Genomic DNA, 15,237 nt, shown 5'->3' with positions numbered 1-15,237 from the left:
GTGTTTTTGTAGAACATTATGATGACATTCATCAGTTTATTTTATTGGACATTTGTGTGGAATTTTGTTATAATTCAGTCAGGAACACTTTAGTCAAAGAAAACTTTGTTTGAAAATGAAAACTTTTCTTTTGGTGGCTTTAACTTCTGGCAGTAGTTACTGGCATGGGGGTGTTCTTACACACATTATTTTACCTGTTCATTCAAAGGTATGGTGACACCAGAGACTGTTGATAAACTGAGAAGTCCCACTTTAGATTCATTTCCTGTATCTGTGTCATGTGGGTTTCACCACTGCCCCACCCCGGAGCGGCAGTCCTGAGTCTATTCATTCTGATGGGAGAAGTGAGTGTGAGTACAGATTATGACCATTTCCTACGCCACATAGTCAAGTAAGTATTGGATCCACTTTTCACAGGCCCCAACCCTTCTAAATATTCTGACACAGAAATGGGAGAAATTTCAGGGGGAAATTAACTCTGTTGGAGACATGTCTCTGTTTTAGCAACACGCTCTCTTCATCTAACACTCGATTGACATCAAATGTTAAGCTAGCTGATAAAAACGAGTGGCAAAATAAGGAACAAACATTACATTTGTACTGCCTATAGTGTATTGTTTTGAATCTGATTTCATCCATCCATCCATCCATCCACACAAACTTTATTTCACTTCCAATGAGGTAAGGGGATTATAACCCTTTCTCTTCCTATTCTATGTGAGGGGAGAGACGACCACGCCCACTTTGGAGACCAGAATTGTATACCATTTCATACTGTTGTTGGCACAGCTTGTAATACGGTATCTTTGGCGACAGTATCTCTGGCACAAAAAAGGGTGAGTTTGGCTCTCATATTCCCTGTTGACTGTCTCATCTTGTTTTTCCATTCACAAGTCTTCTGTTAATTAAAAAGCATAAAAAGCATCTAGACTTCAATATGGACTTCTTAGAATGTGTCACAGGTACGAGCCTACTTAGCCTCTTAATGCCGTTTGTCATAGATAGTAGTCTCTTCATTCATCTTCTAACCGCTTCATCCCCTTGAGGGTCGCGGGGGGGCTGGAGCCTATCCCAGCTGACATCGGGCGAGAGGCAGGGTACACCCTGGACAGGTTGCCAGACTATCGCAGGGCTGACACATAGAGATAGTAGTCTCCACATATACATAATATTTTGAAGCTATGAAGCATGTACAGTATGTATGTGAGAGAAAGGACAAACATGAGTCAGTCTTCATGATAAACACTTTTATAGATAAAACTTATGGAGTCACAGGTTTACAGTTGTGTTCAAAAGCTTATAAATCTCCGCCCACCTCATGTACATATCCAACATTAATAAACTCAACTGTGTAAAAAACAAGACATAAAATACAAAACAAACATTCTCTGTACAAGGCAAAGTATGTTTTTGTTTTTCGTCATTCAATGTATTTCATTTAAAGGCAACAGTTGTCTTCTACTGAATAGTTTTTGTGTCTGATGATGGTCTACAGTTTCAGATCCTGTTTCCATCTTGAGAAGAAAAATTCTGGTGTGAAACACTGAAGCCCAAGATGAAGCCTCAGAGTTCAAACTTTCATTTTGGCACAAAAAACTACATATGAAAAATAAACACACAAACAAAAAAGACTAACGATTTACATGAGTTACAGTAACCTGTATGCTTTCTGATGAAACTCCTCTGTTTATAAGACAGTAGTTTCCAACATGTGCAGTCAGAACCCCAACGAGGGACTGCAAGATTAATGTGAGGAGTCATGAGATGATGGACCAGAAAATGTATTTCTGCTACACAAATCTTTTTTCTCTTGAACTACTGGATCATTTTACATGTTAAGGCTGGCAAAAATCATTCAAATATACTATAACAAGGGTTAAATGTGGCATATGACATATAAAAGAGGGTCGCAAGTAGATGCTGCCTCATTATAAAGCATCACTAGCCAAAAAACAGGAACCACTGCAGCCACGTGTCTTACTGAAAATGGCCACAAGAGGACTGATTATTTGGAATATTTCATTCCAAGTAAGCAGGTAATATTTACGATAAATCTTACATTAAATAGTCTGCTTCTTAGGACCCACTTAATTAAAATAATAATAATAAAAATAATAATAAATTCATGATTGTCAAAATCAGTTATTCTCTGCAACATGTTTGGCTGTTAATAAGATAAAACAACATATTTCTTATGCGTCACTTCGTCATGGTTTGTTTGTAATCTTTATTGTAAATGTATGGTAAAAAAGTCTCTTCTTCCAAAACCAAAAGAACAACACAAGGAAAGATATATACCTACCTAAAATATCTGCTGGTACAAACACTTATTATTAAACAGTTGTCTTCACTGTAACAGATGAAACACTCAGCTGTATCCCGGAAACGATAGCTACCTGAACGTAACTTGAGCTCCATGAGTCTGTGCGTAGCTCTGTAACAGCCTTTGCTATTGGTTTATCCTCCGCCTAAGCATCTGAGGAAAGATTTATGGTACTCACTGTCCATTCAGGAAGTAGGAAACACAGGGCACCTGAACCCTATAAAATCCTAGCGCATGTATTGACCGTCTTTCTTTTTTAATTAAGTCACTTTGAGAACTGAGTGCACAGATTTTAATAACTACATACCGAATGCTAGGATGATGCCTATTCATTCCAATAGAGCTGCTCATCTGGCGGATATGTCGACAAAGTTTTCTACCTTTGGGGCAGCCCACTGAAAATGTGCAGGAGTGTTTCTTCCACTGGCCCCGCCCCCGAGTTCCCACTCAGCTCATTGACTCTATATTGTGGTGACATCACCGATTTTTTAATAATTTTTCTTAGCTTGAGGAAAGTTTTACCAGCAGTGGAGGGTGCAGCCACTCAGTCCTGGGCAGGTTACAGTAAGGATGATGACCATTATTTCAATGCGGAGGAAGACCCGGCTTCCTTCTCCAAAGACAAAGAAGCACTGTCCAACGATTATTACCCTTTTTCTCCTCTTCTTCTATGCAGGCCTCTGCACTCAGCCATGTGGCAGGTTCTGCCCTTGTGTGTTCTTTCCCAAGATGGGGCCCATATTTAACTGCGCTCAGCCCGAATGGCTATTGCTGCTGAGCACCAACCCTCCAGTGGTGGTATACCAGCTGAACTCCACTGTTGAAGGCTGGGAGTATGACAAGAAAGTGCCCCTTATCGAGGATGAGGTTGAAGTCTGTCTCATCCCCTCTGCCTCCCTCTGGCCAGGCCAAGGTTGACCACCGCTTCTGTCAGAGTCGGACAGGGTGACGGCCATCCTCTTGGTGGTAAGCACAGTAAACATTTTCTCAGGTGCATTGAGAGGGTAAATCAATAATGAAACCCATGAGAGCTCGGAACACATAGAAAATAGAAATGCCTGAGACAAATGATAATATGTAAGCGTATTCATTCATTCATTCATCTTCTAACCGCTTCATCCTCTTGAGGGTCGCGGGGGGGCTGGAGCCTATCCCAGCTGACATCGGGCGAGAGGCAGGGTACACCCTGGACAGGTTGCCAGACTATCGCAGGGCTGACACATAGAGACAAACAACCATTCACGCTCACATTTGGACAATTTAGAGTTATCAATTAACCTAGTCCCCAATCTGCATGTCTTTGGACTGTGGGAGGAAGCCGGAGTGCCTGGAGAGAACCCACGCTGACACGGGGAGAACATGCAAACTCCGCACAGAAGGGCTCCCACACCCAGGATCGAACCGGCAACCCTCTTGCTGTGAGGCGAGAGTGCTAACCACCACACCACCGTGCCGCCCTAAGCGTATTCATTTTCTCCATAATTGACGCAGTATTTTGGACTCTTCATTTGTAACTTTTTTATGTTTAATGATATGAAACGTAGACTTAAAATATAGTTAGCTGATGCAGGTCTCTGTTCATCATGATTTCAGCAGGCACTGTTTCATGTGTCTAGATTTAATAAAATGTTGAAGACAGTGATGTTAAAGTTACAATCACAAGCATCTGTTTTGTTCTTGTTGCCGGCACCTATGGTGATAATTGGTAATTGCAGGTGTGTTGTTTTTTTTTTTTTATCTCACTTTCCGGAGGTCCAGAAAGTGTCGCCTGTGTGACGAGTCAGTTGGCGATTTTTTTTTTTCTTTGGTTTTGCACTGTTTTTTGAAGTGTCATCATCTGTAGTTATCGCCCTACATCATTTTTGTTTGTTTGTTTTTTTGTTTGTTTGTTGTGCCATAGTAACAGTTTAATCGCAATGCCAGCAGAGACCAGGCAAAAAAAGAAGCGAGATAAAGAGCAAGTTGGCTGCGCTAGCTTCACCTACCCTCTCTGGCGAACCAACCACTGCTGAGTGATGAGAAAGGCATCACTAACTGTGCGCACCTTTTGATTTTTTCCGGGGAATGTTGCCACAGACACCCTGTTGTGATGCAAATGCAAGGGCTTTCACTAGTGGGCTGTAGGCTCAATCGCCATTAAGCTACCTCATTCAGTGATAGATAGTGACTTAACAGACATTTATTCTAATGAAAATCTTCTAGGTTATTACTTCTTCTGGAGGCATACACAGTCCAACAAGAAGTCCTTAGCCTTAGAAACTTCAGCAGGTCACAGGTTCATTCCCTGCAGGAGCAACAGATATGTCTATAAAAAGGGTCCTTGAGTACGACTTTGAACTTCACCTGCCTTCTGAGTCGCTCTGAATATGAGCATCAGTGCTGAGAGTCTTTATGAAGAGGCTGTCTCTGTCCCCGGTCAGAGCACAGTGACTTCAGTCTGCAGGATGGACTGGGCTCGGGAATTTCTGGGAAACTGAGCAGAGTTTTCAGTGCCGTTTCGGCTGACCGACATGGTGTGCAGCCTGTAATCCCGCCCCACATAACGCTTGAGAGATAAACTCCTCCATGTCCTCCTCAGCTCGCTCTGGACCTTATTATACACCAGCAAAGAAAAGTTTAGTGTCTGCAAGGTGGAGAATTAAATGCTTGAAAACCTGTGTGTGTGTGTAGACTCACCTCACTGTTGAGGAAGCAATAGAGGGCAGCCACAATCAGACCCTAAAACATACACATACAAAACTATTACTGACTAAACATCAGCTTATAGTTTTGTACAGCTTTGAATTTAAAGAAATGACATGTACTGTACCAACATAAGGGCTCCGATATAGAAGCAAAAATGATTTTTAAGATAATGATTAGCTGTGAATTTTGAGGATTTTTAAAACATTAACATCTCAGGAGGCAACTGCAATAGTTAAGACCAAGTTTTAAGATGATGAAGACACAAACAAATAAGAATTGAAGTTCTATTTAAGTTACTACACTGGCAATAAACAGTCTTCGTGTCTTTTCAAAAGTGGACAAAATCAGATAGATCAAACTTTTGGAGTTCTGGGAGACACCACATGGTTTCTGTTCAAAACAGTAGGAGATACCTAAATAGGTATAAAAACTCTTCCATCTCTGTCAGTGAATCTCCTAAACTCAGACTGCAAGGATGGTGTTGCACATATCTGAACACATTTGATGTTTATTACTTGTCGGCACTAAGCCCTTCATGCCTGTTTCTGCAATATGTATTTCTATATGGAAGCCTTAACATGCAAGACAGACAAATTATTTAGCGACAAATAAAACCTTGAACCCTTTAATGTCCAACCAATCAATGGAGAGGATTTGGTCTACTGTTTGTCTACTTCATGTTTTTACCCTGTCTATTAAGCATTTTGATGTTTATCTAAAAATGTGCATGTTTGTGTACTTCTGTATATAATGTAAAATAAGTGAAACCTGTTATATTATGTCTACCTGGAATGATCCCAGGGCAAGTTCAAAGAAGATCTTGATGTGCTTCATGTTTTTGTCAGCCGGTTCCATCAGGTATACAAACACCACATAGTTCACCCCAAACAGAGGGATCAGCAGGAGGGTGGACTTAGCCAGACGTCTACAGAAAACACACACACACACACACACACACACACACACACACACATTGATGCAGAAATCAAAAACTCAATAGGGTACGGGCCTAGATTTATTTGTCAGACCATGACAGTCCAACAGTGTTTCCAAATGCTTCTGTTATTGACAACATTTTTGTTTCGGGGCCTTAGTGTTTAGTGTAAAGTGCAGCACTTTGTTCCTTCTCTCCTCCAAAAAATGTTGGTTTGTGGACACTCATTTATAAGCCTCATGTTCAGCATTTTGGCTGTTGGCATTTGAATTTTTTGGAGGCATACGTGACCATATTTGGACGAGAGACTAAAGCTGCGAAGGCGCAAAGGGTGGATCTGACTGAGGTTCTGTGGGGATCTGTTTTGGAGCCATTCTCATGTGGCCATTAGAGGAACTGCAGTTAGTGGCACTTCTGCATTGGATACATTTCTCAGCCCCAGAGGTTGCCAACAGGTAGACCTCAAAATGAAGGTTTCCAAACAGATGTCCAAGTTTAGAAACACTTTGGACCTACAATGTGGCTGACAGATGGTTCACCATGTCACTTGAAAGCCCTTAGAATATAGAAATCTAATCAATAAAGGGTCAGAGGTAAAATATGTACCTGTACTGTGACTGTTCATTTCCTCCAACATCAGTGCAGCGCAGTTTCTGCACCAGGATGCGGATGATGCTGATGAACAGGATGAAGTTGATCTTGTAGAGAAACATGACAGACACGTGTTAGTAAATAGAGTCTGTTCTTCAACAATAGAAAGAAAAGAATCAGATCAGCTGTGACATGGCCACAAAAACTTGTCTTGGTGACACCTATTTAGATACTTAACATTTCAAATTAACTATTTTAGGAGCTGTATGTAACATTCAGACCATTAATACAGCAGGAAACCACTAGTTGATATCTAAAGATAAAGCTTCGCAATGGGTTGCTGTGATGTCCCTGAGAGTTTGTCCCACTGGCTAGCTAATTGCCACTGCTCTGCACTGCATTCGTAGGGCAGGTACAGCTGAAATCAGGATGGCATCGCCATAGAAGCATAGCGCACATCCTCTATTCTCCCCTTGTTAAACACTGTTAGCTCTGTTAGCATTGCTTAATAAGTTAGCAAAGTTAGCTTCTAGCTGCCAGCTCAGCCACTTTCATGTTGAGAACCATGTGCAGACAATCCCACCTCAGACTCTGAATCATAGATATGCTCTGAATGTCACATACATCTTCTTTAAACAACATATGTAAAGTAATTACACGTCTTTCCTGTCCAGGTGCTTAGTCCAGAAAACGTAAAGTGGTTTCCAGTGGTGGAATGTAACTACCAGTAGTATAGCACTTCAGGACATATTTCAGGTGCTTTTACTTTCCTTAAGTCTGTTCTTTTCATGCCATTTTGTACCTCTGCTCCACTACATTTCAGAGAGAGATGTTGTGCTTTTTACTTCACTGCACTTATTTAATAAGTGTTTAAGTTAATAGTCACTTTCTAGATAATCAATTAGTCAGTTGACAGATAAAAACTATTCTGATAATTGTTAAAGTCATACTATGGTTCCAGCTTTTAAATGTGAAGATTTGCTCCTTTTCCTTTGAATAATGTTAACAATTTCTCACTTTTTCAGTATTTTTTACAAACCAATCAATTAATTGATTAATAGAGAAAATAATCTGCAGATTGCTGAAAATAATTACAGCAGTAAGTAACAGTTTCAATACAGGACTTTTGCTTGTGATAGAGTTTTTTACAGTGTGGTATTAGTACTTTTACTTAAGTGAAGAAAGGGAGGGAACAGAGAAATAAAGTTCAGGATGACAACAAGTTCTGATTAATTATCTGCTTTCCAACATGTTAGGAAATAAACTGCTGAATGATTGAACCTTATCTGAAGCTTATCTCTTCCTGTTATCTCCAGCCTACACTGGATGGCAGAAGCACTGAGATGTCATACTAATGATAAAAATATTTTCTTTCAGTACATGCAGCTGAATAATGGAAACAGGAAGAGTGATGAAGTGATAGAGATAATTAAAGTGAAGTGCAGCAGGTCAAAGTGATGATGGATGTCAACTGTTAGTTTCCTGAATCTACTGTTCAAGTTCTATAAAATAATAAAAATCCAACTGCAAAGAGTTTATGGGGTTGAAACTGGAAATCTGACTGAGATTGTCCTGTGTAAGTGCATATAGTGGATATTACTGAATTTGCATCTTTAAATAAATACTGTAGTAGGACTAAATAAAACTAAGTCATGACACAAAAACTGAATTTGTAACCTCATTATAATAAATTGTTGACTCACAATGACAGACGCCATGATGGGCCAATTCATCAGTCTGTTGGGGACAGGGTTGTCATTCATCTCCCAACACCTGAAAAGAAGAAAATAAATCAGTGAGGTTTCATAGTTTTTTTTTGTATATTTAAAACCCGAGCTGTCTCAGTTTATAAGCGATCTAAACATCTGGGTATTTTCTTGAAGTTAGGAACTCCAGCATGATGACAACACTAGCCCAGCAGTTTGAAACAATGTTTGCATTTACAGATTCTGGATTTTTCAACAAGAGGATGTTTTAAAGGTTGCAACTAATTCATTGAACTATTATTATTATTATTATTATTATTATTATTATTATTATTATTATTATTATTATTATTCCAAGTGTATACAGAGTATTTTCTTATGACTGAAGGGGATCTTTAATTCTTCGGTTTTGCTTTTTTTTCTGTCTGAAAAGATCTTACAATCTTCACAATCAGAATCAAATTTATTGCCAAGTAGATTTTCACATAAAAGGACTGTGCTTTAGTGTTTTGGTGCATAGCAATAAACATAGTGAGAAAAAATAAGAGATAAACACAAGTACTGCAAACAGTGGAAAGTCAATTCTCAGTGTCTGTGCTTGGGAGCCTTCAAGTTTCCACATCATACTTCTGAAAGTTGCATACTGGACTGTGATTGGCTCCAAACTAGTTGTGATGTCATAAAACCTTTCTGGTGCATCCAGAAATGTGATAAACTGAGATTTCAGTTGAGCGTAGAGAAACTTTCCATCCTTTAACAGATCAATGTGAAAACAAACTCTGCACAGACATAATTCTGCACAACTGGGGTCGAACAGTGAAGGAACAATAAACACATTTTGAGTGGAGAGAGACTTTAAATCAGTTTGCAATGTAATGAAGGACATGACAATACTATATGTCTTGTTTTTCTACAGTTTAAACACCTGACATCAGAAAGAAACTAACCTATGATAGATTATATAACTTAATGTCATTTCATGTAATCAGATTTTACTTTTTTTTTTTGTCTGTTATCCTGGCTGCTGTGCTGGTAGAGGCCACTAGAGGCCGACAGTCTTCAAGTTCATTAAAATGCTAAACAACATAGACTTACCTTGTGTCCTCCAGTTTTATCCTACATATGATCCACGCTACCATGAAAACAAAAGGGATTCCTGAGAGGAGAGAGGAGAGGAAGTCTGTTTAGATTCTCAGTCTGCACATTCTCACGAGGTGCCACACACACACACACACACCCACACACCCACACACACAGATGTACATTAAACAGCTGGAGCTGAGTGTTGATGCATTAGAGAGGAAGTGTGGGTAAAGTGGTGATGGATGGTGGAAGGACGTGTCACATGGCAGCAGAATGGAGCTGAGTGAACACAGAGGAGCCAGGAGACTGTTTACCACCAGCTTGCTACCACCCGACCTTTCATGAAATACACTGGTCTGCCTCACCAGCATGACGCTCTGTCTGTCTTTCTGTCTGTGCATATAAGAGTGTTTTTGCAAGACATTTTCAGCCGCAATGATGCAATACTTTTGCTCTTGGTCTTGCTTGCTGAGAATTACATGAGAGGGTCGATACCACTCTACTGTCTGTGCGGAAAATATGAAGCTACCACCACTAGCCGGTTAGCTTAGCTTAGCACAAAGTAAGCAGCTACATTTTTTTAACATTTTAACTAAACAAAACATAACGTGTTAATCAGTGAACTTTAGAGGTGAATCTAGGCTTCGTTACCTTTGGATGGAGGCTAGCCATTTCCCCCCATTTCCAGACTTTATGCTGAGCTAAGCTAACCAGTTGCAGTCTACAACTTTGTATTTACTGGACAGACATGCGTTTTATTGATGTTCTCCTCAAACTCTTGGCAAGAAAGTGAATATTTTCCAAAATGCTGAGCTTGTCCTTGAAAGCCGCCATGTTTCCTTTAAAGCAGCTACTATTTTTAGGTGCTTATTAACATCTTTCAAATTATTCTGATGCAGTAATTTTTTGTTTAAATGAAAATTATAAAATACTTGTGAAAAGTGGTGCAATCTATGTGTTGCTTGTTATGCAATTTTTACACTAGACGTGGAAGCGCCCTGATATGTCACTTGCTGCACAGCCATCCATCAGCAGTCGCCTGGCTGTTCACACCAGAAGCACATTGTTTTGTGCCTGTCATCTTTTCTAATCACACATAAAGCTTTATCTGCATGGATGCATATCTTATCATATATCATAAGCAGATGTTTTATATCATGTCTAATGTGTCCTTTGTATTGCTTATGATAGAATATCAGTGAGTTAGGGTTTTTTTGCCAGAAAAAACATAGACCAGCCACCAAAACTGTCGCTGCAGATTGGGAGCCGACCACAGAGCTCACAGTGCTGTGGTGTGTCCACTATGAATAGCCCAGTTGGTCGACATGGGTGCCAAAAGGAAGTGAGCAGAGCTCAAAGAAAAATCATCGCTCTTCGCAACACTTTTGCATCGAGTGTAAACCTGATGCTAGTCCACACTTGGCTGGATAAATTTTAAAATGTGCGTCCACGCTGGTGTTTCTCAGGTTGTTTTTACTTTCAGTTAGCAGTGAAATGCTAAACAGTAAGAAAACAGGTGAATCTCTTCCTACTCCTCTTTCTGTCAGCAAACAACAAAATTCTGCATCACAGCCAGCACAGGGCAAAATATGTGCCACAGTTGTGTTTTTTAAATACATGTTCTACTGATCATGCTCCTTGCCCTGTCAATCTCCAGATTTCAGCAATTAACTTTGTTATAGAAAAGTTTAATATTAATTATAGCCTAAAACTAAGAAAGACCCAGGTTGTAAAAACCAAAAGAGTATGTTGGAGTGCTCCCGTTGCGGTGCAGCCTACCCCAGCCGATGATCATGTACATGGAGAGGCGGGTGGAGTAGCTGTGGACGACAAGCAGCAGCGCGTGCAGGTAGAGACCCTCCACCAGCAGCCAGAAGAAGTTGGCCATGACAAAGTAGTTGAAGAACACCAGCGTGGCCTTACAGCCCACCTACAAACAACAAGAACAACATACTTTATCACATTATTTCATTTCGCAGTGACTATACAGTACACACACATTTCATAGTAGGCCTGTAGATTCTAGATGACAATAAAACTTGAGCTGAACTTGAACACAAAGGAGGTTTGGGGGTCACATTTAGGGCATCACAGCACAAATAAATATACAATTAACCTTTTAACAACTACATTTTTTGCCTTTTATTAGTCATTTTTGATTGGTTGCCAAACCTCTAGAGAGCAGGTCTCATGTGATATGTTCAGGTGTGGCCTGACCCTTTTCCTATTGACTGGCATGAAAATAACCACATCATACATGTTCTAATAGATTAGTCTATTTGGTCATAAAAAAATTAAATATAAATAAATAAATATAAATATAAATAATATTAAATAAAAAATAATCCAGGTAAACTGCAACCCAAAAATATTGTTCAAGGTTAAGCCCCTTCCACACTACAAACAGAAAAAAATATAAGCAAATATTGAAATATTTTAAACTAGAATAGAATAAAAACAACTAAAATAGGCAACAAAATTGACCAAAGTATAAAAAGGTAGCAGTAAAGGAAGAAATAAAACAAATTATACTTACAAGAAGATATACAGTTGAGTATACACATGCATTTATACATGTATATACATACAGAGAGGAAAAAAAGTACAAAATATGTGCAGTATTAGTTTAATAAAGTGTCTCTAAGGGTTCAAACAAACTGTAAAATATCATATTCAAGGTGGAAATCAAAGCACAATAGAGAAACTGAAAGACAAGGTCCTCTTAAGTACAGTGAAATGTGTGTGTGTGTGTGTGTGTGTGTGTGTGTGTGTGTGTGTGTGTGTGTGTGTGTGTGTGTGTGCGCGCATGCATGTGTGTGAAGTCACCAGTGAGGGTTGCGTGCTGCAGTCTGAGTTTTGATCGTCTGAGAAGAGCAGCGTGTCTTTGGTCAGCACAGCTACAGCTCGCAGCATGAACGACAAAAACAAGTTCAGATGGATGTAGTTCCTCGTGCAGTGGAGCCTCCTGCATGTATAGACGTACACACACACACACAGACAGACACGCAGAGAAACATTGAGAGGTGTGTTTACAGAAGGTGTCGTGGTGTGAATCAAGTGAAGGATGTGGTATCTAAACATGCTGATAGCAGCCAAGTGAACAGCTGGAGTCGATCCAGACTGAGCTGCAGTGTTCATCAGCCTCACACAACAAACTGTTATCACCCTGAGTGCTCTGTGTCTTAGGAAACACGTGTGTGAGTGTATGTGTTGAAGAGTGTATATGTCTGCTTATAAGTAATCCTTATAGCATCCTGCGTTTAATGTTTTAAGGTTATTCTTAAGTCCTGATGTAGCTAAAGGCTCGCACACATGCTCGACACTTAACTGTCGATCATCATCATGAATATTTATTATCATAATCTAAATTTTCTGCATTTCTTTGCACAGAATAATACGTCTGCATTTAAATTAACTTCAGCTGGAGGAGAAACATATGTGAGGTTAATGTCACGCTTCCACATAATGATTTAATCTAACTAAATCACAATTGTTCCAGGTATTTTTGATGTCTTATGTATCACAAATATTTTACACAAGGTTGCAGACATCAAAGGCAGATGTTGAAATGATTCTTGATACCTTTGACACCTTACCATAAGGAGCAACAGAATCATCACTGTGGAAGACTGCATTTTATTTCCTTATTTTCTTTTTAGGTATTAGTGATGAAAAAATGCATTTGACTTCTGAGTGTGACTATTCTGCTGTTTTTTATAGTGCATTTTTGCCATAAACATCTGATTTTGCAGACTTTTGAACACCAATGGAGCCCTGAACCTATCCAGTTAACAGCTGTTAATATTAATGCACAAAAGATTCATTTGAATCAGAATGGGAAGAAGTGTGTGGACAGTTTTCTTCTTCTTTTTTTTTTGGTCAGATACATTTTACACTGCAAAAAGATGTTTTGAATATGCAATTCATGCTCACCTATTTGGCATAAAGTTAATTTATATTACAAACTGATACACAATGAATGAAAAACAGAATTATGATGCTGATCAGGCCAAAAATGAACAAAAAAATAATAATCTAAAACTAAAAGTATAAGACATTAACAAATAATGCCACTGTTGTTCTCTTTTGCATTACCTCAGTTCTCACAGATACTGTTTTGAACATGTCAGTTCACTTTTTCAGAGTTATGTTTCACTCTTTAATTATTTTCCACTCTTTGGGGTTAAAAAATGTGTGTGATATCTGAAGATACTTTAAACATTTTAAGAGGTTTTGTCTGACTGGTTTGACTGGTGTGGTTGTGTGACTGGTGGACAGATGAGTGAATATATGTGTGTCTGTGTGTTTGTGTTTACCTGAACAAACAGATGATGATTGAGCTGGTGAGCAGAGTGATGAGGGACAGGCTGTGGCCCAGAGTGGACAGGATCCTCACCACCCTGTAGAAGACCAGCTGCACATACAAACAGAGGAAAAACATTAAATGTGCACTGCATGTGAAATAACATCTTAAGTCATAATCACCTAATATGAACACAATATGTGTCATATCTACACAGGTCTGTTATGGCTGACCCTGTCTGTGGCCCATTAACCAACTATCAAAACATCTAAGCAAAGGCAAATTTAACTGTTAAAAAAAGGAATACTCAAATGTTGAAGCTAATAATTTTCAGTGCATGAAGCAAATGAAGGTGGTTGACATTGGTGGTGATGACCAGAGGCAGGTGTCTGAGTCTATAAATACAACAATGTAATGAAAACATACACTTTTATTAGATAAAGTTGGCACATTAAATAAGAATGAAATTACTTTTTTCCCTCATCATAGTTGTTTCCGGCTGTGGTGGAAGAAGTATTTAGAAATTTTACTTGAGTCAAATATATATATTCATTCATTCATTCATTCATCTTCTAACCGCTTCATCCTCTTGAGGGTCGCGGGGGGGCTGGAGCCTATCCCAGCTGACATCGGGCGAGAGGCAGGGTACACCCTGGACAGGTCGCCAGACTATCGCAGGGCTGACACATAGAGACAAACAACCATTCACACTCACATTCACACCTACGGACAATTTAGAGTTATCAATTAACCTAGTCCCCAATCTGCATGTCTTTGGACTGTGGGAGGAAGCCGGAGTGCCCGGAGAGAACCCACGCTGACACGGGGAGAAGATGCAAACTCCACACAGAAGGGCTCCCACGCCCGGGATCGAACCGGCAACCCTCTTGCTGTGAGGCGAGGCCATAGCCGTTTCTCAATATTCGTTCTTGTTCGGACTTGTGTTCTTGTGGACTTGTGACACGTCATCAGTCACAGCCCATGTACTGTTCCAATTCAAAGTTCACATCTAGCCAAGTTCAGTCCAAATTCCCAGATATGTTCTCGCCACACCCATTTCACCGGGGATGCATCGGAGCAGACTTGTGTGGACTTCAGACAGCCAGGTATCCCAGCATGCATTTTGCAACAATCATTGGAAAATGACAAGTGAGGGAAAGGCGCACAATTGTAAGCCATAATTACCGATATGTGACTGTTGTGTTGTCACGGAACGTAGTGTTTTCATGTGTAGTTTAAACATCAGACCCGTGGTCGATGTTTTAATATGGAGCCCAGTTGAATGTGACTGAGGTCCGCTAGATGACAGCGGTGTCAGCGCTCATGTGTTTATGAGCGCTGACACCGCTGTCATCTAGCGGTGTCAACGCACATAGATAATAAACAAGCGCTCAGGCTGCCCCAGAGAGCAGCCTCTCTCGGGTAGTCCTTTTGAAATTCGTGGCTGATATCTCTGTAGTGGTTAAATATGAGATGTAATTCGTTTGGGGAATGTCTAATGGGCAATATTCAGTCTCAGTATAAGATATATTCTTATATTATTAAATGTTGTAACATGTTATTTTTCTTTGTTCTTTATTCTTTTGCTTATTTAGGCCTATGTGTTTTTACC

At 39.7% G+C, this 15,237-nt stretch overlaps 1 protein-coding gene across 1 annotated transcript in view; it reads right to left on the bottom strand.

Moving 5' to 3' along the window:
- Positions 1–1,269: 1,269 nt before the first annotated feature.
- The window catches only part of LOC125882243 (vasoactive intestinal polypeptide receptor 2-like), a 65,107-nt gene continuing 51,139 nt past the window's right edge, over positions 1,270–15,237 (bottom strand). Inside the window, exons 4-12 of the mRNA XM_049566016.1 lie at positions 13,639–13,736; positions 12,149–12,287; positions 11,102–11,252; positions 9,335–9,395; positions 8,237–8,306; positions 6,549–6,640; positions 5,795–5,933; positions 5,000–5,041; positions 1,270–4,913 (exon numbers count right to left, since the gene is read on the bottom strand). Of these exons, the coding sequence (XP_049421973.1) occupies positions 4,740–4,913; positions 5,000–5,041; positions 5,795–5,933; positions 6,549–6,640; positions 8,237–8,306; positions 9,335–9,395; positions 11,102–11,252; positions 12,149–12,287; positions 13,639–13,736 (966 nt within the window). The 3' untranslated portion in view covers positions 1,270–4,739. The remainder of the gene's footprint in view (positions 4,914–4,999; positions 5,042–5,794; positions 5,934–6,548; positions 6,641–8,236; positions 8,307–9,334; positions 9,396–11,101; positions 11,253–12,148; positions 12,288–13,638; positions 13,737–15,237) is intronic.

The sequence above is a fragment of the Epinephelus fuscoguttatus genome, linkage group LG21, assembly GCF_011397635.1.
Source record: "Epinephelus fuscoguttatus linkage group LG21, E.fuscoguttatus.final_Chr_v1".
In the NCBI taxonomy this organism is placed as follows: domain Eukaryota; kingdom Metazoa; phylum Chordata; class Actinopteri; order Perciformes; family Serranidae; genus Epinephelus; species Epinephelus fuscoguttatus.
This window is presented reverse-complemented; position numbering and strand designations above follow the sequence as displayed.